The sequence below is a fragment of the Crinia signifera genome, chromosome 2 (genome assembly GCF_055691185.1).
Source record: "Crinia signifera chromosome 2, ASM5569118v1, whole genome shotgun sequence".
NCBI classification, from domain to species: domain Eukaryota; kingdom Metazoa; phylum Chordata; class Amphibia; order Anura; family Myobatrachidae; genus Crinia; species Crinia signifera.
Window position 1 is genome coordinate 229,389,827 of NC_139218.1, and position 25,542 is coordinate 229,415,368.

The following is a 25,542-nucleotide window of genomic DNA, read 5'->3' on the forward strand; positions in this document are numbered from 1 at the left end:
CATCCCAACATGGCAGTACCCTGTACTTCTTCTCACCTACATTCCATTATGGGATGTGGGTGAGAACTCGCACAAAGGGCACTGCCGTGATGGAATGGGAAGTGTGGGTACAAGCAGATACAGCTGAAAAGGCCATTAACACATCCCAACATGGCAGTACCCTGTACTTCTTCTCACCTACATTCCATTATGGGATGTGGGTGAGAACTCGCACAAAGGGCACTGCCGTGATGGAATGGGAAGTGTGGGTACAAGCAGATACAGCTGAAAAGGCCATTAACACATCCCAACATGGCAGTACCCTGTACTTCTTCTCACCTACATTCCATTATGGGATGTGGGTGAGAACTCGCACAAAGGGCACTGCCGTGATGGAATGGGAAGTGCTCAAAAGGATATTTTTATAAAAATTAGATGGACAAAAATGTTACCCTATTCTGGTGGTGTAATACACTCCTCTTCATTTTCAGCGATCTTTGAAGCCAGCTTCTCAGTCGTGGAAGGTGATTGTATTGGTTGCCCAGATACTGTTGCTGTTGGAGGATAACGGCCCGGTGGCAACATTCCTGGAAACCCCGTATACATTTGTGAATATGAATAGGTTGCTGAACCTGCTGTAAGGGCAGTGGTCTTTCGTTCTAACTGTTGATGACTTGTTTGAGCATGGTGTGAATCCGATCTACGTTGAGCTTTATTGGCCATGTTCTCAACAATCAATTTTAAAGATGTGGCAATCAAAACAGAACTTGATGCTGTCTGACGTTGGCATTCTGCCATCACATTCAAATATGTTGCAGAATGTTGATTTGCCTCTGAAATTAGCATTAGACTACTTGCTTGACATGATGTGTTTTCTACTAATTTGTTAAGCGCAGTCGCCATGATTATCATAATATCCTGAGATGCTTTGTTGTCTTTTTGACGGTTAACTTCATTCTCTTGCACTGTGGTAATTAATTCTGTTAATGAAGTTTCCAGGCTACCCATACTTTGCTGTAAAAGAGTGTGGAATGATTTGTGTCGATCCTGCATTTGATCAGAGAGAGCAAGGATGTGCTGATATTCTGCATCTGGAATCTCTTTGCTAGTTGTTACTTGCACCCTTGGCTGTCTTGCTGTGAATAAAGTTAAACAAATTACAGTTATATGGTTTAATAAGTAATTTAAGAGTTTTTTAGATGAATGTTATTTATCAAAACACTAATTACCAATTGGTGTAGAAGCTGCTTGATGCTCATCATTCTCTTCATTGGAATTATTTCCGATCAAATCTGGACTAAAACATGGATCAATACAGGAGGACATTCCTGCAATGTTCATTGGATTGTCATCTATAAATAAAATTATAAATTGAGTTGTTTCAATATATATATATATATATATATATATATATATATATATATATATATGTACACCATGGACATTCAACTGTGGAAAAATAAATATTGTACCTTCAGTCGGTGTTGGTGCATTTTCTACTGAATCAACACTGTTTCCTCGTGATTTAGTTTGATGCAAATCTCTTGATGATGTTTGTTTTTCAGGTAAACTTGCTTCAAAACCCTGGAAAGTAGTCTCCGCTGAACTTAAAAAACAACTTGGTATGCTTAGCATTTCTTGGGTTCTACTGGGTGTAAAGGCGTTCTTTTGAAGTGCTGTTACAGCTGTTTCATTACAAATGCTTTGACCAATAACTGGACGATCATCTGCAAATATAATTTAAAAAATCATTATCATTTAGAAGAAATACTTATGAAATTATTATGTAACAATATCAGGTCAATAAGCACTGATTTTTTTTGCTAGTAGTTCAAAACAACACCACCCATTAACAAAGTATAGTGTGTCGACAGCGTTGCATAGCCGAGCACTTTGTAACGCCATCATAAATGCTGTTCATCTGCGAAAATAACCTGCAGACGAATAGCTTTCCAGGTGACATTGACGCAGTATATCGTGTGGCAGCACACAATGGGCAGCCATACATACTTGAGAATTTGGCTTAAACCTCAGTTTCGATCAAGTTTCATCTCAGACCAGAGTGTTTGGGTCATACCTGAAACTTGAAGTGTAAAATAAAATTGTATTTACCTATTTGCCTTCTTTTATTGTTTCTGTCTTTCATTACAGATCCTCTTTTCCTTCTGGAAGGCTCCTCTTCGTGCACAAAATCTCCCTGACGTCTGGAGTCAATTCTGCCTGCTACGCCTGTAACCATGATTGGGTTTAATCTTTTTTTTATAACTTCCTCCCATGAAAGCCAATTCACTTTCAGTTCCGGCCCTCCACCGGTCCCCATTTCGTGCCTTCGTTGAATTCCTAATTTTTTTTTAGTTTGACGACGGCAGTCGTTATATCTCTTCATGCAATGCTTTGCATCCCTGCGTATTCCAGAAATCGATGTTACTTTCTCAGCAATTGTGTTCCATATTTTTCTTTTTTGTCTAGGAGCAGTAGTTTGTGCCCTTGGCCCGAATAGCATGTCGTAGTAACGATCAACTAAATCAACTAAGGCAAAGCTTTCTGACTCATTGAAACGGATTCCTCTCTGCATCTTCTTGCAGTTTTCTTCTGCAGATCCATCTCCGGGAGAATTATGTGATCCACCTGCATCTGAATTTCCATCATTATCACGATTGCCTGTATGCCTTGGAGCTTGTGGTTCTGTACAACGTATTTCATGTTGGTGACCATCTTCTTGACGCCTGTGTCGAACAGTTGTATCATGCCTACGAGAATGGGTTTCTTCATTTTGCTAATAAAAAAGATACAAAGCCAAAATATTAGCATCATTCTTTTGAAATAAAAACAAGAAGTATACAGTATTTAACTTACTTTGGTTTGAGAATTTGCAGAAGTATTTTCCTTTCGGCGAGATGATGATATTTTTGATCGCCACAATCTAAATTCTTCACTGTCCTCCCAAGCATTATCAAATCTTCCTAGCGATTCCTCAGATGTCGAATTTTCATAAAGATTAGGGCTTCTCATTCTTGAAGTCTGCGTAAATAATGTACACATGCAGCCATTGAAACAATAAATATAAAATCAATGTAAAATAACAGGTAAAGTCGGACAACAATTGTGACATGCCTATAAGAAAATGAAAATTAATTAAATACATTTAATGGACAGTGCATGTGAATGCAATAGTGGGGTGGTACAAATTGAGGAGAACATTACCTTTCTTTTGGACTTCCTTAATTTGTTGCATTCTTTTGTGCTTGGACCGGGCACATTGTTTTCCTCTGTGTCTTGCCCTGACTCATTGGATAACCTCCGGGAATCATCCGAATGTGCTTCCTGCTCATTGAAATGTCTTTGAGAGTTCCTCAACATTTCTATGAATGAAAGTGAAATATGTTCAATCTCAACTTATCACACTAATGTTTGTTGGAAAAAAAACAGGGACAATGCCAATATTGACCCCACATGGTACCCCAAAGACATCAATCAGCAGCCCTGCAGCCCCCAAACAAACCTTACAAGCAGAGTACAGTAGGTTAAGAGCCACACCCTGATGTGTGGTGGCAAAAAAACAGGGACAATGCCAATATTGACCCCACAAGGTACCCCTAAGACATCATTCAGCAGCCCTGCAGCCCCCAAACAAACCTTACTACAAGTGTACAGTAGGTTAAGAGCCACACCCTGATGTGTGGTGGCAAAAAAACAGGGACAATGCCAATATTGACCCCACATGGTACCCCAAATACATCATTCAGCAGCCCTGCAGCCCCCAAACAAACCTTACAAGCAGAGTACAGTAGGTTAAGAGCCACACCCTGATGTGTGGTGGCAAAAAAACAGGGACAATGCCAATATTGACCCCACAAGGTACCCCTAAGACATCATTCAGCAGCCCTGCAGCCCCCAAACAAACCTTACTACAAGTGTACAGTAGGTTAAGAGCCACACCCTGATGTGTGGTGGCAAAAAAACAGGGACAATGCCAATATTGACCCCACATGGTACCCCAAAGACATCATTCAGCAGCCCTGCAGCCCCCAAACAAACCTTACAAGCAGAGTACAGTAGGTTAAGAGCCACACCCTGATGTGTGGTGGCAAAAAAACAGGGACAATGCCAATATTGACCCCACAAGGTACCCCTAAGACATCATTCAGCAGCCCTGCAGCCCCCAAACAAACCTTACTACAAGTGTACAGTAGGTTAAGAGCCACACCCTGATGTGTGGTGGCAAAAAAACAGGGACAATGCCAATATTGACCCCACATGGTACCCCAAAGACATCATTCAGCAGCTCTGCAGCCCCCAAACAAACCTTACTAGCAGTGTACAGTAGGTTAAGAGCCACACCCTGTTGTGTGGTGGCAAAAAAACAGGGACAATGCCAATATTGACCCCACATGGTACCCCAAAGACATCATTCAGCAGCTCTGCAGCCCCCAAACAAACCTTACTACAAGTGTACAGTAGGTTAAGAGCCACACCCTGATGTGTGGTGGATAAAAAACAGGGACAATGCCAATATTGACCCCACATGGTACCCCAAAGACATCATTCAGCAGCCCTGCAGCCCCCAAACAAACCTTACAAGCAGAGTACAGTAGGTTAAGAGCCACACCCTGATGTGTGGTGGCAAAAAAACAGGGACAATGCCAATATTGACCCCACAAGGTACCCCTAAGACATCATTCAGCAGCCCTGCAGCCCCCAAACAAACCTTACTACAAGTGTACAGTAGGTTAAGAGCCACACCCTGATGTGTGGTGGCAAAAAAACAGGGACAATGCCAATATTGACCCCACATGGTACCCCAAAGACATCATTCAGCAGCTCTGCAGCCCCCAAACAAACCTTACTACAAGTGTACAGTAGGTTAAGAGCCACACCCTGATGTGTGGTGGCAAAAAAACAGGGACAATGCCAATATTGACCCCACATGGTACCCCAAAGACATCATTCAGCAGCTCTGCAGCCCCCAAACAAACCTTACTACAAGTGTACAGTAGGTTAAGAGCCACACCCTGATGTGTGGTGGATAAAAAACAGGGACAATGCCAATATTGACCCCACATGGTACCCCTAAGACATCATTCAGCAGCCCTGCAGCCCCCAAACAAACCTTACTACAAGTGTACAGTAGGTTAAGAGCCACACCCTGATGTGTGGTGGCAAAAAAACAGGGACAATGCCAATATTGACCCCACATGGTACCCCAAAGACATCATTCAGCAGCCCTGCAGCCCCCAAACAAACCTTACAAGCAGAGTACAGTAGGTTAAGAGCCACACCCTGATGTGTGGTGGCAAAAAAACAGGGACAATGCCAATATTGACCCCACAAGGTACCCCTAAGACATCATTCAGCAGCCCTGCAGCCCCCAAACAAACCTTACTACAAGTGTACAGTAGGTTAAGAGCCACACCCTGATGTGTGGTGGCAAAAAAACAGGGACAATGCCAATATTGACCCCACATGGTACCCCAAAGACATCATTCAGCAGCTCTGCAGCCCCCAAACAAACCTTACTAGCAGTGTACAGTAGGCTAAGAGCCACACCCTGATCTTTGGCGCAAAAAAAAGGACACCCCAAACCTGCACAATAAAACAGCAAACCGCAATTTCACAAAAAACATACATTCTAAAATTGCATTTTAGAATTGTCAAATCTATCAAACCGGCCACCCCAAAACTGGAATTCATCCCTGCACACTTGTCATCATAAAAAACATATGCAAACAAAATAAAACAATTACATTACACTCAGTTTTAAAAAAAAGGTTAACCTCAAGACCGCGAGTGATTCCAGTGCTCTGCCTTCGTTTGGATATGCTTTTCCAGCACACAGTCCACGATACAAATCAGCGCTCCGCAGTGTTCCAAAATGGAGGGTAAACTACGCAGTACACTACGCAGTACTCTTCCTTATATAGTAAACGGGCGAGGCTGGGTAGCGAAAACGAAACGCCCAGTTTTCACTTCATTGGTTAGTTTACGCATTTAGGCGTTCCACGAAAACGAAACTTTGAATACACGAAAAATCGAAATTAGTAATCGCGTCAGTGTACCGAAAGAAGAGAAAGGTGCGAAAAATCGTAAACATAACCATTTTCGCACAACATTGAATACGGCCCTAAATATCCTTTTCACTACAACCTCTTCTGAAGTCTCCGAGTGCCGCTTAGGGCCGTATTCAATGTTGTGCGAAAATGGTTATGTTTACGATTTTTCGCACCTTTCTCTTCTTTCGGTACACTGACGCGATTACTAATTTCGATTTTTCGTGTATTCAAAGTTTCGTTTTCGTGGAACGCCTAAATGCGTAAACTAACCAATGAAGTGAAAACTGGGCGTTTCGTTTTCGCTACCCAGCCTCGCCCGTTTACTATATAAGGAAGAGTACTGCGTAGTGTACTGCGTAGTTTACCCTCCATTTTGGAACACTGCGGAGCGCTGATTTGTATCGTGGACTGTGTGCTGGAAAAGCATATCCAAACGAAGGCAGAGCACTGGAATCACTCGCGGTCTTGAGGTTAACCTTTTTTTTAAAACTGAGTGTAATGTAATTGTTTTATTTTGTTTGCATATGTTTTTTATGATGACAAGTGTGCAGGGATGAATTCCAGTTTTGGGGTGGCCGGTTTGATAGATTTGACAATTCTAAAATGCAATTTTAGAATGTATGTTTTTTGTGAAATTGCGGTTTGCTGTTTTATTGTGCAGGTTTGGGGTGTCCTTTTTTTTGCGCCAAAGATCAGGGTGTGGCTCTTAGCCTACTGTACACTGCTAGTAAGGTTTGTTTGGGGGCTGCAGAGCTGCTGAATGATGTCTTTGGGGTACCATGTGGGGTCAATATTGGCATTGTCCCTGTTTTTTTGCCACCACACATCAGGGTGTGGCTCTTAACCTACTGTACACTTGTAGTAAGGTTTGTTTGGGGGCTGCAGGGCTGCTGAATGATGTCTTAGGGGTACCTTGTGGGGTCAATATTGGCATTGTCCCTGTTTTTTTGCCACCACACATCAGGGTGTGGCTCTTAACCTACTGTACTCTGCTTGTAAGGTTTGTTTGGGGGCTGCAGGGCTGCTGAATGATGTCTTTGGGGTACCATGTGGGGTCAATATTGGCATTGTCCCTGTTTTTTTGCCACCACACATCAGGGTGTGGCTCTTAACCTACTGTACACTTGTAGTAAGGTTTGTTTGGGGGCTGCAGGGCTGCTGAATGATGTCTTAGGGGTACCTTGTGGGGTCAATATTGGCATTGTCCCTGTTTTTTTGCCACCACACATCAGGGTGTGGCTCTTAACCTACTGTACACTTGTAGTAAGGTTTGTTTGGGGGCTGCAGAGCTGCTGAATGATGTCTTTGGGGTACCATGTGGGGTCAATATTGGCATTGTCCCTGTTTTTTATCCACCACACATCAGGGTGTGGCTCTTAACCTACTGTACACTTGTAGTAAGGTTTGTTTGGGGGCTGCAGGGCTGCTGAATGATGTCTTAGGGGTACCTTGTGGGGTCAATATTGGCATTGTCCCTGTTTTTTTGCCACCACACATCAGGGTGTGGCTCTTAACCTACTGTACTCTGCTTGTAAGGTTTGTTTGGGGGCTGCAGGGCTGCTGAATGATGTCTTTGGGGTACCATGTGGGGTCAATATTGGCATTGTCCCTGTTTTTTTGCCACCACACATCAGGGTGTGGCTCTTAACCTACTGTACACTTGTAGTAAGGTTTGTTTGGGGGCTGCAGGGCTGCTGAATGATGTCTTAGGGGTACCTTGTGGGGTCAATATTGGCATTGTCCCTGTTTTTTTGCCACCACACATCAGGGTGTGGCTCTTAACCTACTGTACACTTGTAGTAAGGTTTGTTTGGGGGCTGCAGAGCTGCTGAATGATGTCTTTGGGGTACCATGTGGGGTCAATATTGGCATTGTCCCTGTTTTTTATCCACCACACATCAGGGTGTGGCTCTTAACCTACTGTACACTTGTAGTAAGGTTTGTTTGGGGGCTGCAGGGCTGCTGAATGATGTCTTTGGGGTACCATGTGGGGTCAATATTGGCATTGTCCCTGTTTTTTATCCACCACACATCAGGGTGTGGCTCTTAACCTACTGTACACTTGTAGTAAGGTTTGTTTGGGGGCTGCAGAGCTGCTGAATGATGTCTTTGGGGTACCATGTGGGGTCAATATTGGCATTGTCCCTGTTTTTTTGCCACCACACATCAGGGTGTGGCTCTTAACCTACTGTACACTGCTAGTAAGGTTTGTTTGGGGGCTGCAGAGCTGCTGAATGATGTCTTTGGGGTACCATGTGGGGTCAATATTGGCATTGTCCCTGTTTTTTTGCCACCACACATCAGGGTGTGGCTCTTAACCTACTGTACACTTGTAGTAAGGTTTGTTTGGGGGCTGCAGGGCTGCTGAATGATGTCTTAGGGGTACCTTGTGGGGTCAATATTGGCATTGTCCCTGTTTTTTTGCCACCACACATCAGGGTGTGGCTCTTAACCTACTGTACTCTGCTTGTAAGGTTTGTTTGGGGGCTGCAGGGCTGCTGAATGATGTCTTTGGGGTACCATGTGGGGTCAATATTGGCATTGTCCCTGTTTTTTTGCCACCACACATCAGGGTGTGGCTCTTAACCTACTGTACACTTGTAGTAAGGTTTGTTTGGGGGCTGCAGGGCTGCTGAATGATGTCTTAGGGGTACCTTGTGGGGTCAATATTGGCATTGTCCCTGTTTTTTTGCCACCACACATCAGGGTGTGGCTCTTAACCTACTGTACTCTGCTTGTAAGGTTTGTTTGGGGGCTGCAGGGCTGCTGAATGATGTATTTGGGGTACCATGTGGGGTCAATATTGGCATTGTCCCTGTTTTTTTGCCACCACACATCAGGGTGTGGCTCTTAACCTACTGTACACTTGTAGTAAGGTTTGTTTGGGGGCTGCAGGGCTGCTGAATGATGTCTTAGGGGTACCTTGTGGGGTCAATATTGGCATTGTCCCTGTTTTTTTGCCACCACACATCAGGGTGTGGCTCTTAACCTACTGTACTCTGCTTGTAAGGTTTGTTTGGGGGCTGCAGGGCTGCTGATTGATGTCTTTGGGGTACCATGTGGGGTCAATATTGGCATTGTCCCTGTTTTTTTTCCAACAAACATTAGTGTGATAAGTTGAGATTGAACATATTTCACTTTCATTCATAGAAATGTTGAGGAACTCTCAAAGACATTTCAATGAGCAGGAAGCACATTCGGATGATTCCCGGAGGTTATCCAATGAGTCAGGGCAAGACACAGAGGAAAACAATGTGCCCGGTCCAAGCACAAAAGAATGCAACAAATTAAGGAAGTCCAAAAGAAAGGTAATGTTCTCCTCAATTTGTACCACCCCACTATTGCATTCACATGCACTGTCCATTAAATGTATTTAATTAATTTTCATTTTCTTATAGGCATGTCACAATTGTTGTCCGACTTTACCTGTTATTTTACATTGATTTTATATTTATTGTTTCAATGGCTGCATGTGTACATTATTTACGCAGACTTCAAGAATGAGAAGCCCTAATCTTTATGAAAATTCGACATCTGAGGAATCGCTAGGAAGATTTGATAATGCTTGGGAGGACAGTGAAGAATTTAGATTGTGGCGATCAAAAATATCATCATCTCGCCGAAAGGAAAATACTTCTGCAAATTCTCAAACCAAAGTAAGTTAAATACTGTATACTTCTTGTTTTTATTTCAAAAGAATGATGCTAATATTTTGGCTTTGTATCTTTTTTATTAGCAAAATGAAGAAACCCATTCTCGTAGGCATGATACAACTGTTCGACACAGGCGTCAAGAAGATGGTCACCAACATGAAATACGTTGTACAGAACCACAAGCTCCAAGGCATACAGGCAATCGTGATAATGATGGAAATTCAGATGCAGGTGGATCACATAATTCTCCCGGAGATGGATCTGCAGAAGAAAACTGCAAGAAGATGCAGAGAGGAATCCGTTTCAATGAGTCAGAAAGCTTTGCCTTAGTTGATTTAGTTGATCGTTACTACGACATGCTATTCGGGCCAAGGGCACAAACTACTGCTCCTAGACAAAAAAGAAAAATATGGAACACAATTGCTGAGAAAGTAACATCGATTTCTGGAATACGCAGGGATGCAAAGCATTGCATGAAGAGATATAACGACTGCCGTCGTCAAACTAAAAAAAAATTAGGAATTCAACGAAGGCACGAAATGGGGACCGGTGGAGGGCCGGAACTGAAAGTGAATTGGCTTTCATGGGAGGAAGTTATAAAAAAAAGATTAAACCCAATCATGGTTACAGGCGTAGCAGGCAGAATTGACTCCAGACGTCAGGGAGATTTTGTGCACGAAGAGGAGCCTTCCAGAAGGAAAAGAGGATCTGTAATGAAAGACAGAAACAATAAAAGAAGGCAAATAGGTAAATACAATTTTATTTTACACTTCAAGTTTCAGGTATGACCCAAACACTCTGGTCTGAGATGAAACTTGATCGAAACTGAGGTTTAAGCCAAATTCTCAAGTATGTATGGCTGCCCATTGTGTGCTGCCACACGATATACTGCGTCAATGTCACCTGGAAAGCTATTCGTCTGCAGGTTATTTTCGCAGATGAACAGCATTTATGATGGCGTTACAAAGTGCTCGGCTATGCAACGCTGTCGACACACTATACTTTGTTAATGGGTGGTGTTTTGAACTACTAGCAAAAAAAATCAGTGCTTATTGACCTGATATTGTTACATAATAATTTCATAAGTATTTCTTCTAAATGATAATGATTTTTTAAATTATATTTGCAGATGATCGTCCAGTTATTGGTCAAAGCATTTGTAATGAAACAGCTGTAACAGCACTTCAAAAGAACGCCTTTACACCCAGTAGAACCCAAGAAATGCTAAGCATACCAAGTTGTTTTTTAAGTTCAGCGGAGACTACTTTCCAGGGTTTTGAAGCAAGTTTACCTGAAAAACAAACATCATCAAGAGATTTGCATCAAACTAAATCACGAGGAAACAGTGTTGATTCAGTAGAAAATGCACCAACACCGACTGAAGGTACAATATTTATTTTTCCACAGTTGAATGTCCATGGTGTACATATATATATATATATATATATATATATATATATTGAAACAACTCAATTTATAATTTTATTTATAGATGACAATCCAATGAACATTGCAGGAATGTCCTCCTGTATTGATCCATGTTTTAGTCCAGATTTGATCGGAAATAATTCCAATGAAGAGAATGATGAGCATCAAGCAGCTTCTACACCAATTGGTAATTAGTGTTTTGATAAATAACATTCATCTAAAAAACTCTTAAATTACTTATTAAACCATATAACTGTAATTTGTTTAACTTTATTCACAGCAAGACAGCCAAGGGTGCAAGTAACAACTAGCAAAGAGATTCCAGATGCAGAATATCAGCACATCCTTGCTCTCTCTGATCAAATGCAGGATCGACACAAATCATTCCACACTCTTTTACAGCAAAGTATGGGTAGCCTGGAAACTTTATTAACAGAATTAATTACCACAGTGCAAGAGAATGAAGTTAACCGTCAAAAAGACAACAAAGCATCTCAGGATATTATGATAATCATGGCGACTGCGCTTAACAAATTAGTAGAAAACACATCATGTCAAGCAAGTAGTCTAATGCTAATTTCAGAGGCAAATCAACATTCTGCAACATATTTGAATGTGATGGCAGAATGCCAACGTCAGACAGCATCAAGTTCTGTTTTGATTGCCACATCTTTAAAATTGATTGTTGAGAACATGGCCAATAAAGCTCAACGTAGATCGGATTCACACCATGCTCAAACAAGTCATCAACAGTTAGAACGAAAGACCACTGCCCTTACAGCAGGTTCAGCAACCTATTCATATTCACAAATGTATACGGGGTTTCCAGGAATGTTGCCACCGGGCCGTTATCCTCCAACAGCAACAGTATCTGGGCAACCAATACAATCACCTTCCACGACTGAGAAGCTGGCTTCAAAGATCGCTGAAAATGAAGAGGAGTGTATTACACCACCAGAATAGGGTAACATTTTTGTCCATCTAATTTTTATAAAAATATCCTTTTGAGCACTTCCCATTCCATCACGGCAGTGCCCTTTGTGCGAGTTCTCACCCACATCCCATAATGGAATGTAGGTGAGAAGAAGTACAGGGTACTGCCATGTTGGGATGTGTTAATGGCCTTTTCAGCTGTATCTGCTTGTACCCACACTTCCCATTCCATCACGGCAGTGCCCTTTGTGCGAGTTCTCACCCACATCCCATAATGGAATGTAGGTGAGAAGAAGTACAGGGTACTGCCATGTTGGGATGTGTTAATGGCCTTTTCAGCTGTATCTGCTTGTACCCACACTTCCCATTCCATCACGGCAGTGCCCTTTGTGCGAGTTCTCACCCACATCCCATAATGGAATGTAGGTGAGAAGAAGTACAGGGTACTGCCATGTTGGGATGTGTTAATGGCCTTTTCAGCTGTATCTGCTTGTACCCACACTTCCCATTCCATCACGGCAGTGCCCTTCGTGCGAGTTCTCACCCACATCCCATAATGGAATGTAGGTGAGAAGAAGTACAGGGTACTGCCATGTTGGGATGTGTTAATGGCCTTTTCAGCTGTATCTGCTTGTACCCACACTTCCCATTCCATCACGGCAGTGCCCTTCGTGCGAGTTCTCACCCACATCCCATAATGGAATGTAGGTGAGAAGAAGTACAGGGTACTACCATGTTGGGATGTGTTAATGGCCTTTTCAGCTGTATCTGCTTGTACCCACACTTCCCATTCCATCACGGCAGTGCCCTTTGTGCGAGTTCTCACCCACATCCCATAATGGAATGTAGGTGAGAAGAAGTACAGGGTACTGCCATGTTGGGATGTGTTAATGGCCTTTTCAGCTGTATCTGCTTGTACCCACACTTCCCATTCCATCACGGCAGTGCCCTTCGTGCGAGTTCTCACCCACATCCCATAATGGAATGTAGGTGAGAAGAAGTACAGGGTACTACCATGTTGGGATGTGTTAATGGCCTTTTCAGCTGTATCTGCTTGTACCCACACTTCCCATTCCATCACGGCAGTGCCCTTTGTGCGAGTTCTCACCCACATCCCATAATGGAATGTAGGTGAGAAGAAGTACAGGGTACTGCCATGTTGGGATGTGTTAATGGCCTTTTCAGCTGTATCTGCTTGTACCCACACTTCCCATTCCATCACGGCAGTGCCCTTTGTGCGAGTTCTCACCCACATCCCATAATGGAATGTAGGTGAGAAGAAGTACAGGGTACTGCCATGTTGGGATGTGTTAATGGCCTTTTCAGCTGTATCTGCTTGTACTCACTTTTTACCCACACAACAGCAATTTGTTTAACGCTTTATCAATATCATTTCAGATGTCCATTTGAGGAATTGTGAAGAAAACAAGAATTTCTTTCAAAGTTTAACCAGTTTTAATTTTATTTTTTTCTGGAACAAAATTTGTTTTAAAATCTCTTTGACTTTTTCAAAATTTGGGTTCGATGGTCCGCTTTGAACTGCAGTACAATGTTGAGGTTCATTTCAATATTCTGAAGACAACACCCTTTAAAGACAGAAGAAGTTCGCAAATGTTAGAATTTTTTACGAAATAACAGCATTTATAAAAAATAATCGTAATAATGTTAAATTTTCTGTCAACAAGCAGAAATATGAGTACGCTTGAAAAGTTTAATGTCTGGCTACAATAGTAATGTGCATGTGATATCGCTTATAGGTGATACCTCATTTTAGAGTGACAGAATAAAAAAAAGCTTGTTCAGCATCATCAGTTACTCAGGATGACCAACTTGCACTATTGGAAATATCTTTACAGCCACCAGCGTACAAGTTTTTTTTTTTAATAAAAAAAAAATCAGGAAATATGGTTTGGTTTTGTTCAGATGTGCGAAAAGAACGATTGCTACATTTGCAATGAGTGTTGGTGAATGACAGAATATACTTGGAGCAGATAAGATGGATAAATAATAATACAGATGTTTAGGTGGCACAGGAAAATTAGTGTGCAGTGTAACTAGGTTATCCTTGATTATGCCCCCAGCATGCGCAATGCTTTAACCAGTGCATTATAAAATGCAAAGGTTGCCACAAGATCACATGTCTGCAGATGTGTATTTGTAAATATTGTACTACCTACATAGCTACATATCAGAGACCCATACTTTAATTGGGCATGTGCTAACAACAGAGAAAGGTAATATCTATGGCAGTGTGGGTTTGTGGACATTTCCAGATTACCTTGCCTGGAACTAGAGGTTACAAATCTAATTTAAATAACAGCAGCCTACATTTTCAGAAGATTTTCCAGGCCACCCCTTTGGACAAAGTTTAATTTCAAGAATAAAATATAGATAAATGAATCACGTTTTGCCAAAATGTCATCCGTAAATCAAGTTATATGGTAAGGAAGAATATTAACCTCTGTTTCCTGACATTTTTTAAGAACGGAAGCGCACACACTTTACAGGGGGGCAGTGGTTCAGATTAGCATACTCACCAATTTCATCAGCAGAGGAGCAGATAATCCCACCGTCAACAGATCCATCCGTAAAGGTGAGCAGGCAGAAGGGTCATAACTGAGCAGGTCCGGCAGCCACACAGCACATCCTGCAAGGGAAAACAGACGGGGGGCACAGGTTATTGACTGTTTGGATGGGTAGGAGTCTTGACACCGGATTCCCATGCGCACTGAGCGCACACACTTTACAGGGGGGCAGTGGTTCAGATTAGCATACTCACCAATTTCATCAGCAGAGGAGCAGATAATCCCACCGTCAACAGATCCATCCGTAAAGGTGAGCAGGCAGAAGGGTCATAACTGAGCAGGTCCGGCAGCCACACAGCACATCCTGCAAGGGAAAACAGACGGGGGGCACAGGTTATTGACTGTTTGGATGGGTAGGAGTCTTGACACCGGATTCCCATGCGCACTGAGCGCACACACTTTACAGGGGGGCAGTGGTTCAGATTAGCATACTCACCAATTTCATCAGCAGAGGAGCAGATAATCCCACCGTCAACAGATCCATCCGTAAAGGTGAGCAGGCAGAAGGGTCATAACTGAGCAGGTCCGGCAGCCACACAGCACATCCTGCAAGGGAAAACAGACGGGGGGCACAGGTTATTGACTGTTTGGATGGGTAGGAGTCTTGACACCGGATTCCCATGCGCACTGAGCGCACACACTTTACAGGGGGGCAGTGGTTCAGATTAGCATACTCACCAATTTCATCAGCAGAGGAGCAGATAATCCCACCGTCAACAGATCCATCCGTAAAGGTGAGCAGGCAGAAGGGTCATAACTGAGCAGGTCCGGCAGCCACACAGCACATCCTGCAAGGGAAAACAGACGGGGGGCACAGGTTATTGACTGTTTGGATGGGTAGGAGTCTTGACACCGGATTCCCATGCGCACTGAGCGCACACACTTTACAGGGGGGCAGTGGTTCAGATTAGCATACTCACCAATTTCATCAGCAGAGGAGCAGATAATCCCACCGTCAACAGATCCATCCGTAAAGGTGAGCAGGCAGAAGGGTCATAACTGAGCAGGTCCGGCAGCCACACAGCACATCCTGCAAGGGAAAACAGACGGGGGGCACAGGTTATTGACTGTTTGGATGGGTAGGAGTCTTGACACCGGAATCCCCTACACAGTTTTGGAATATGGCTAACTCACCAGATTAGACGGAGATGAGATCACTCATCCAAGGTAACCAGGCTTCCACAGAAACATCCTTAAAAGCAGACAATAGAAAGGGATAACCACCAACAACCTGTATGGAAAGTATGTGAAAATGTAAAACAGGACATATGAATTTTCAATCAACAAAAATGTAAATAGATCACATCTCACCTGCATAATGAACAATCTTTTGAAATTTATTATCACTTTAGAGGACTTTTAAATAAAACTTCCAAACACGAAACAGTAATAACAGCAACTGGGCAAACAAACTCAATGAACTGTAATGAACTCCATCAAGAACAAACTCTGTAAAATAAAAGGTAAATAACATTTATGTAGATAAATGATATATTTATATATATATATATCTATATATATATATATATAGATATATAGATATATATGTGTGTGTGTTTGTGTACAGATGTTTTGTATATACTCACATGAGAAGAAGGTGTCAATAAGATGCCTTCTGGTCTCTGCTCCTTCGTCCATACCCACAGATAATACCGAAGAAAGATCCCCATCCTGGCTAACACCAGCATGAATATTCACCGGCAAACGTCTTGCGACACAGATGTTATGCAGAATGCAACAGGCATTAATAATGCCGCAAACTTTTCCCGGTGAATATAAGAGGGTCCCGCCGGAGATATCTAAACACCTGAACCGGCTCTTAAGTACACCGAAGGTCCTTTCAATTACACCCCTCGATGCAATGTGAACCTCCTGGTATCTTCTTTCGGCATCACCTACAGGATCAGGTAATGGGGTCAACAGCCAAGGTTTATTCGGATAACCCGCATCACCTAAAAGGGATAATTGAAAAGGTATTAGACTTTTTTAATTACAGTAGCAACTTAAAAAAAATAATGAAAACTTACATACCCAACAGCCAGCCATCTGGCATTCGACCTTCCTCAAAGTCCAGGAATAGAGATGACTGGCTTAAAACGAAGGAGTCGTGGGTCGACCCAGGGAAACCCACACAAATGTCCAATAATCTCATTGTGGAATCACACACCATCTGTACATTGAGGGAATGGAAGTGTTTTCGATTCCGATAACATTCTTCCGATTCCCTCGGAGGTGTGAGTCGCACATGGGTGCAGTCTATCGCGCCCAACACATTGGGGAATTTCCATTTTTGAAAGAAACCAAATTTGATCTCATTCCATTCGCTGTCAGTGTCTGGGAATTTTATAACCTGGGTCGTTAATTTACGGAAAGCTTTTATGACCTGGGACAAACAGCGTGACATTGTTGGCTGAGAAAAACCGCATGTCTGGGACAAAGTAGGCTGGAAGGTGCCTGACGCAAAAAATTGCAATGCAGCCAGTAGTTTCTGGAAACCACTGACTGCATGATTTGACCGTACCCGAGGTTCCAGGTCAGCTTCCAACAGATCATACAGCGAATAGATATCCTGAGACGATAAGCGAAAGGTACCTATCACTTCCGCCTCAGAGAGACCGTCCAGTACACGCCTAGTTCGATACTGGCGTGGACGTGGAATTGAAACACGCACTGACTCACCAAATGTAGACAGATGCTGACCACGATGCTGATATCCACGCCCCTGACCATGATGCTGATATCCACGTGCCAGGCGACGACGTTTGCATCGCAGCATGTATGTCGATAGGACCATGAACATCACAATCAAGTCAGCAAAATACTCCATTATTGTAGGCAGTGATTGAAAAATAATTATTTCTTCTCCAAAAACGCAAATTGCCCTAAAAAAACGCTTCCAAATACAGCTGACTGCAATAAGCTGCTACTCCCTGAAGTCCCAAACGTAGGAGTGAGGCACTGTGAGGGGTGAACAGCATCTTGGGAAAAAATAACATGTGCTTTACCAATGCATGATGGGAAATCAAGTGTATTAATAACAATTTATATATGCCCCTTCTTAGGAAAACAGCAACTAAAGAGGCAAACATTTCTCCAACAAGAATGTTTAGGTTCCGGAGGTTAAAAGGAGGCATCACTCAATAAAAATTTGTATTCGTGACCCATTGGGCGTCGAAATGAAAATGGAGAAACGGATCAAACATGTGCAGATAACAATTTCGTCATCTCACGATTGAATACATTTGTGCGAAAAAGCGAAAAAATCTATAAAAAAAACCACGAAATGTAAGGGTTTGACCAAGCGAAATAAGCGAAACGCAAGCGAAACTTAAAACTTTCGCATGCGTGAAAAATCACAACATTGAATACACGAAGTCTTTTCGTCGCGAAAAAACGAAATTTTTTAGAGAAAAAATGGATTTCGCAAGGGATTGAATACGGCCCTTATTTTTGTTTGCTATATACAGTATATACATATATATATATATACAGTATATATATATATATATATATATATATATATATATATTAGTGCATTTAATAGCGATCTATTAGTGCATACCGATGTATCAGGATTTGGTTCATCTTCGGGTTCTAATGTAACACATAAAAAACCAGGATGCTATCGTTGTCCAAATTGTGTGACATGTGGCTATTTGATTGGTAAAAATGTCTTTAACCATCCACATAATTCCACACAATATTAAATCAGACACGTCCTTACCTGTGAATCCCGATTCATAGTATATGTGATCATCTGCCCTTGCGGTTTATACTACGTCGGGAAAACAGCTAGGAAATTCAAGGAACGTATGGCTCTCCATCGGTCCACCATTAAGGCGGCACTGATGGGGAAGCCCAACGATCAACTCGTAGCAGCCCACTTTAAAGCAAGGAACCATCAAATGTGTACTTTAAGATACCAAATAATAGACCATTTACCACCCTCACCTAGGGGTGGTGATCGTAATAAAAAACTGCTACGTCTGGAAGTGGCATGGATATATAGGCTGGATACAGTAGTTCCAGAAGGGCTCAATGAGTGTATTATGTGGAATTCTTTGATGTGATCTCTGTCTGGATCTTGCAGTAAATAGTAATATTGGACACTAAATAATTCCTGTTTATATATATCTTTGACTTTTTTTATATATATTTTTTCTGTTTTTAATATTAAAAAAAAAATAGTATCGTTTTTTGATGCATGTTTATCATGTATAATGTTTACATTTGTTTATGTATTGATACAATATATATGCTTTTATTTCTGACATCATGGTGACGCTGACACTGTACCGATCTGTTCACATATATCAGATGTGATGAACGCTGCGGCGTTGCCATGGTACACGCTAGCTGTGTCAGTCTGCTTAGGTCATTGACTGGCGACTGCCTGGCGGAAAAGGTTACGGAATGGCAGGGCTGATTGGCGTCTTTTCACACCTGTGGAGGTGGGCGGTGAAGGCGGGCCGGCTTCTCCTACATAATGTGAGTTTACTGCATTTCTTGTTATATGTCCTTTCCCTCCTGATAAGCCTTGTGCTCCGAAAATGTTTGAGGATAATAAAACCGTGTTGCATGATCCTGTAGTGCCGTGTGCATATTCCTACTTACCTGCCTGTTGGTTCGTAGACTGTGATGACTATATATATATATATATATATATATATATATATATATATATATATATATACAATAATGGAGGCACACAGATAAATAAGTCACTGAAAAAACGTGTATTAGAGCATAGCACAGTACAGCCAGTATCTAGCACTTTTGGGGAAACATCCCTTAAGCAACAAATGTGGACAACAAGTGATGCATGCAACCCCACTTGTTGTCCACATTTGTTGCTTAAGGGCTGTTATCCTAATGATGGGGATGTTTCCCCGAAAGATACTGGCTGTACTGTGCTATGCCCTAATACACGTTTTTCAGTGACTTATTTATCCGTGTGCCTCCATTATTGGATCCTTGTATTGTATGCTTCGGAGTGCACCGGGCCGCTGTCTGGATGAGATGGGGAGTGCCGGCATAAAAGTACATATATATATATCTATATATATATATATATACATATATGAAAGAATCTAGTCGTGGTGAATCCTAGGATTCCAATATATTACCAACTACCAAAGATCCATAAGGATAAAGATCACCCACCCGGGAGGCCCATCATGGCCGGAATCGATTCTTTAACTGCGAATATGTCACACCTTAAAGACTCCACTTGTCTATTAAGGGACCTGATCCATATGCAATGGTCACCTGAATTTTATTTTGTGACCATAGATGTACAGGCCCTATACACATCAATTCCGCACAACAAGGGGCTTGAGTCTATTGCATTCATTCTTTCAAAAGATCCACTGGTTTCAGTTGAAGAAAGAACATTTCTCCTGGCAGGGATAGAATTCATCTTATCCCACAATTACTTCAAGTTTGAGGACATATTCTACAGACAAGAATGGGGTACGGCAATGGGAACAAAGTTTGCCCCTTTGTATGCAAACATCCCGATGAACGATTGGGAAGAAAACTGCCTTTACGAAGGGAGTGGGTTCAAGTTTTGTAACATCATCTACTATAAAAAGGTATATTGATTTAATTCTAATCTGGAAGGGAGATTCCGTGAGTATTATCAACTTTGTATCCAGATTACAGATTAACAGCTATAATTTAAAATTCACTTTTAAATATAGTAGAACGGATAGAGACTACCTCAATGTCCAATTTGAGACAACTAATTCTTGTATCAACACCAAGACTCATTTCAAAACAACCGATGTAAACAGTTACATCCCAGCAAAAAGTTGCCCAGATGGAAAGAAAATTTCCAATTTTCTTAATTCCTTCGAATACAGAAGAATTGCAGTTTGGAAATAGCATACTGGGAAAAATACACCATTCTGAAAGACCAATTCATTATGAAAGGATATGACCCAATCAAACTTGTACAGGACCAAAAAAGAGCATTTGATAGAACTAGAGAGTCATAATTGAAAGAGAAAGAATTAGGATGTACTACTGCAGGGAACTATAAAGCAACCAAAAGACCCTTTATCACACGTTACAACCAGGAAAACTTCGAAATTACGAAGTGCATACAAAAACAGTGGCATTTATTGCTCAAGAATCTGATCCTGGGCCCACACCTCTCTACAAAACCTGATGTGGTGTACAGACGAGCGTCCAATTTGAAACATATGTAGCGCCTAGTCAACTAAAATCCAATGTGTCCGGGGGGGGCGTGGCTTGGCTGGCAACGTGAGCAGGTGCGGGGAGTGAGAGCTCAGACAAAATTCTTTCTAAATATCCTTCCCCGGGACCCCTGGACGCTGTACCCTTACCCCCACAGGCTCCGGAGCTGATGCTGTGTCCCCTGCTGCATCTGTGTTTCCCCTGTGCGGTGTGCGAAGAGTTGGACGACTGCCTGGCCCTGCTGTGGTCTGCGTGTCCTCTCCTCTGAGTCCGAGCGCCATTTTGGATCCTCCGGCAGTTCTAGCGAGGCTCCTGGAGTGCGGCCCTGTGGACTCGCTGTGCTGTTGCCCTGTCTGGTGTGTCGGCAGGAGGGGGTGGTTGGTGACCCTCCGGTGAATTGTCGGTAGTGAGCGGGAGTCATCTCTGTCGGGGTGCGCTGCTTAGCCGGCCGGAGGCGCCGGCGCCATCTTGCTCACCTGACTTATGGACTGGGGTACCTGTGCCGCGTTACCCTGTATCTGCTGGTTTCCATGGGCGTCCCTTATTTTACACATCTCCCCGGAGCATGGAGGTAGCACAGATCCTTCAAGCCATCCATGCCTCTACACAGAGGCTTCTCCACAGAATCGATAATATATCAACGGTTACCGTGCCTCTCCCTACACATTCTGATGTAGCCCCTGCAGACGGGATCTTTATTACTAATGATGTCTCCCAGAGGAAAATCCTTTTTTCTCCGAGTGCACCAGGGCAATGTGATGTTGGAATTGAGGGGGTCATGCCCATGCCCGATGGTTGTGCAATACCTGTGGCTCCTATGTCAGCTAAGATTGTGGACATATGTTGTCCTATGATTGCGCCTACACCTGTAAACCCTTTTACTGCTTCACCTGACTGCTACAGCGGCAATATCCTTCCCTCATCTACCCCTAATGTGCTTCAAATGCAGGACTTATGTTTGCCACTTTATTGGAGGGGACATCCTGGACGCTATCCTGACTGCCTCCGTATAATACGGGCTGAGACTACTTATTCCTGCTTGTCATTTCTGGAGCTCATGTATGCTATATATAGATCCCTTTTGGGACTGAAGAACTGGCCCGATTAGATCCGCATGGTGTCTGGAGGCTAATTTCCTGTTTCTTAATCCTATGCTATTTCTGATTTACACCGATATATCCGTATGTAAACTTTTCTCAGATGCCTGCTTTAATTGTTCCCATTTTCCCTTAGTACAAAATGCTTGTTACTATACATACTAGTTGGAATGGAAAATTGATACAAATTGGCTGTTATATTTAGTGGGGAAGTTAAATTTCGAATCGATGTCTTCGGAGTCTGGGGGAACTGCCCCCAAGCCACCACGTTTATCTAACATAACATCCTGAATCAGCAGGGGAGGGAGGGGGGGGGATTAGAAAGTTGGGAGGGGGGAAGGGATTAGATAGATAGCTTAAGATTGGTATGCTGTAGTTGGGAGATTTAGTTTAGGGATCCAAGTGCACCCTAGTTGGGGCTGGGTAGTACAGGGTGGGGGGTTATAAGGGTGGTTTGCTTTGGGCGTTTGGGGGTGGTGTTTTATTTTAGATTTCCAACAACAGTGATGGACGGATTTGCTTGACAACTATAGTTATAGCTGGTAAACTACTTTATACTACAAACCGCTTCAGTGCTGGGTGGTATTGCTTCTTTTTAAATGTACAATTTCAGTGTGAACATGACTGCTTCGTATAAGTTGGCACCTCAATTTTTACCCGAGTAGGCGCCCTCGGGTATATATATATATCCTGTGTTAATACGAAGCTATGTAACCTTATAGAACATCCTGTTTCGAATATACCTTTCCGATCACCACCACTTTGTAAATTGTATAATTGGATGTGCGACTCCGTCTGTTACTCATTTCATTTTATGTATGATGTATATGTGGGGGAGGGGGGGGGGTTGCTTTGTTTGCTATGTTAAAAACAATAAAAATTACTCAATTTAAAAAAAAAATCCAATGTGTCCCTTCAAATGAAAGAAAGTTTTCTATCAGGTAAACGGGGACTGATTCCCTGTCAGAAATGTATCTGCTGTAAACATGTAGACAAAAATTGGACAGCAGATAAAAACATACAAACCATTGTCACGTGTGATACCACTTATGTGATATACATGATTCGCTGTAGTTGTAAGTATGTCGGAAAAAAAACAAAAGGAAACTGAAATTCCGGATCCAACAGCACTTAAGAAACATAAAAAACAGAGTACAGAACCGAAGTCTACCCCGTCATTTCCAAAACAAACATAATTCAGATACCAGTCAACTAAGATTTACGGTATTGGAGCACATTAAACGTCATAGTGAGGTGGGGACAGAGACCTAATTCTTTCAAAAAGGGAATCATTTTGGATTTTCCATCAAAACCCTTTAAGTCCCACTGGACTAAATGAGAGTATTGACATCGTCTCATTTTTGTAAAATGTGTCAAACTATACACAGCTAAATCTATTGTAAAAATGTAGCAGGACTCCATTGTTATCCAAAACATAACACATGGTTGGAATTATTATACAAATGTTATATTTATTATTTATTATTTATTTATTTATAATTTTTTTCTAATCTGACTATTTATATTAATTATTATTTATTCTAAGCTTTATTAATATTAATATATATATTATTCATTATTAGTTCTAATGGTTTATATTATTACATTTGTAGGTATAACGGGTAATATTCACTGATAAGAATAATTAAATTGCAGACACTGACACTAATTAGTTCTTTCACAAGATGGCGCTAGTAAATATTGCACCACATCATTAGTTCCTCCAGGAGGAAGTGATGTCACCATGAGGCACTATATAAACCCTGTGTAGCTGGATCTCAGTCATTCTTGCTGAGCCAGACAGGTGAACATGCATCCAGATATGTGGTAATTTTTTTTTGGGGGGGGGGGGGGGGGAAACCTGCTCCATTTAAAATTGTTTATATACTATATATATATATATATATATATATATATATATATATATATATATATATATATATATATAGTAGACAGGTGGGGTGTGCTGCAGCACAATAACGGAGACTGATCAGCAAGTTTAGTAGTAAAAAAGTTTACTCAATGACATCATGCATCTCGGTGCATGATGTCATTGAGTAAACTTTTTTACTACTAAACTTGCTGATCAGTCTCCGTTATTGTGCTGCAGCACACCCCACCTGTCTACTATTAACTACTACGCTGCGAGCACCGGAGCACTTAAAACCTGGAAGCAGGAGTGCCGGACCACTGCCACAATCTATATATATATATATATATATATATATATACTGGGTCCCCACAGTATTCAGCACGTTTGTTCTGTGACATGTAAATCAGCAATCTTTCCATTACAACTACCTTTGGAAGGTGACATTATACAATTTGTATGGTAAACCATAGCTCAATTATTTATACATTATCTACTACAATGATTGTGACAGTTTGCAGAAAATCAATTGACTTGAACCAAAAATATGAACTCATTTTTGTTGCATTTAGCAGTTTCACTGTGCCTTATTGATTGAATTGACTTTATAATGGTCTTAATACAATAGGAATTCTTTAAAAATATCATGCAACCCTGCATGTAATATAATTGCCATCTAAGGGTTTTTTTTATTAACAGAAAATGTTAAGTTTCCTTAAGTCTAAAGAAAGTAAAAATAAATATTTGTATTAGTAATGGAAAGTCAACATCAACTCCAAAACCAACAAAGGATTTCTACAGTAATTCAGAGGCAGAACAAAATAGTAAATACAGATGGAGCTGCCGTCATCCAGTCCGTTAATGCGCCGCCAATGTATTCCTCGTGGCTGGTGCTCCGGTGAACGCAGCGTGAAAGCATCTTACACACTCACGCGTCCATTGTTGAAGTAAAAATGGTATTAAAATTCATGTCAATAAATCTCAGTTAAATTAAGAAACAAATGAAAAATTGTATCTTAAGTGTAGTCCAAATCCACCTCAATGTATTTGGGTGGTGGCATCCACTCCACTTTACCTCTCATGTGGGTAGATGTATTATAGCAGCACTTATAACGCTGATATAATGCTTCCTGCTTCGTCTCATTTACGAGACCAAGCAGGAAGGGACATCTACAAGCTGCATTAACATCTTGTCCTCCTAAGGGGGAAATGTAAACTTCCCCATCTGGCGATGTCCCCTGGAGCAGAGAGCGCATAGCAATCAGCACAATTGACTGTCCAACAGTCCTTTGCGAGGAAGATGAAGTATGACAGCAGTCACCATTTTGCAAAGCGGATTACTGAGGCCATAACCGCTATGCTGGTGTTAGATGTGCGGCCGGTAATCATCATTAGTGAAGTGGGATTTAGACTGTTTATGGAGGTACTGTGTCCCCGATACCAAATCCTGTCTAGATTCCACTGTACAGGGACATTAAGAAAAGTGTCCTTTTTGTCTTGAAAAATGCAGTTGTTCCCACTGTCCACTTAAGTAGAACAGGTTAAACGAAGGACTGCATGACTGATAGCCCACTGGCTGGATGTATTGCCTTCTGCAGCAACATCAACAGCTGTCACAGCTTCGGCGTCTCACAAATGCCAACTACATGCAGGCTACACTGTGCATCACCAGTTTCTGGAAGAGGCACACCGCTGAGAACCTCTGATAAACTGCATGACATCATCACAAAATGGCTTACCACACTT

General features: G+C 41.9%; 3 protein-coding genes and 1 long non-coding RNA gene across 6 annotated transcripts in view; 1 reads left to right on the forward strand and 3 right to left on the reverse strand.

Annotated features, from left to right (window-relative positions):
• Positions 1–25,542, reverse strand: part of DOC2B (double C2 domain beta) — a 590,856-nt gene that overhangs the window by 338,105 nt on the left and 227,209 nt on the right. The gene's annotated exons all lie outside the window — the stretch shown is intronic.
• Positions 322–3,427, reverse strand: LOC146060596 (uncharacterized). The gene is made up of 6 exons (XM_083173975.1): positions 3,184–3,427; positions 2,836–3,000; positions 2,092–2,755; positions 1,452–1,706; positions 1,209–1,331; positions 322–1,115 (listed from the first exon to the last, which is right to left on the reverse strand). Exons 1-6 carry the CDS (start codon positions 3,337–3,339, stop codon positions 433–435), a joined length of 2,046 nt encoding a protein of 681 aa, XP_083030101.1. The 5' UTR covers positions 3,340–3,427; the 3' UTR covers positions 322–432.
• LOC146060597 (uncharacterized) lies at positions 9,094–12,187 on the forward strand. Its single transcript, XM_083173976.1, has 6 exons — positions 9,094–9,337; positions 9,521–9,685; positions 9,766–10,429; positions 10,812–11,066; positions 11,175–11,297; positions 11,391–12,187. The coding sequence occupies exons 1-6, from the start codon at positions 9,182–9,184 to the stop codon at positions 12,071–12,073; spliced, it is 2,046 nt and encodes a 681-aa protein (XP_083030102.1). The 5' UTR covers positions 9,094–9,181; the 3' UTR covers positions 12,074–12,187.
• LOC146060598 (uncharacterized) lies at positions 15,564–17,251 on the reverse strand. The gene is made up of 3 exons (XR_014470450.1): positions 16,215–17,251; positions 15,940–16,077; positions 15,564–15,859 (listed from the first exon to the last, which is right to left on the reverse strand). It is a non-coding gene; the product is annotated as an uncharacterized LOC146060598 (long non-coding RNA).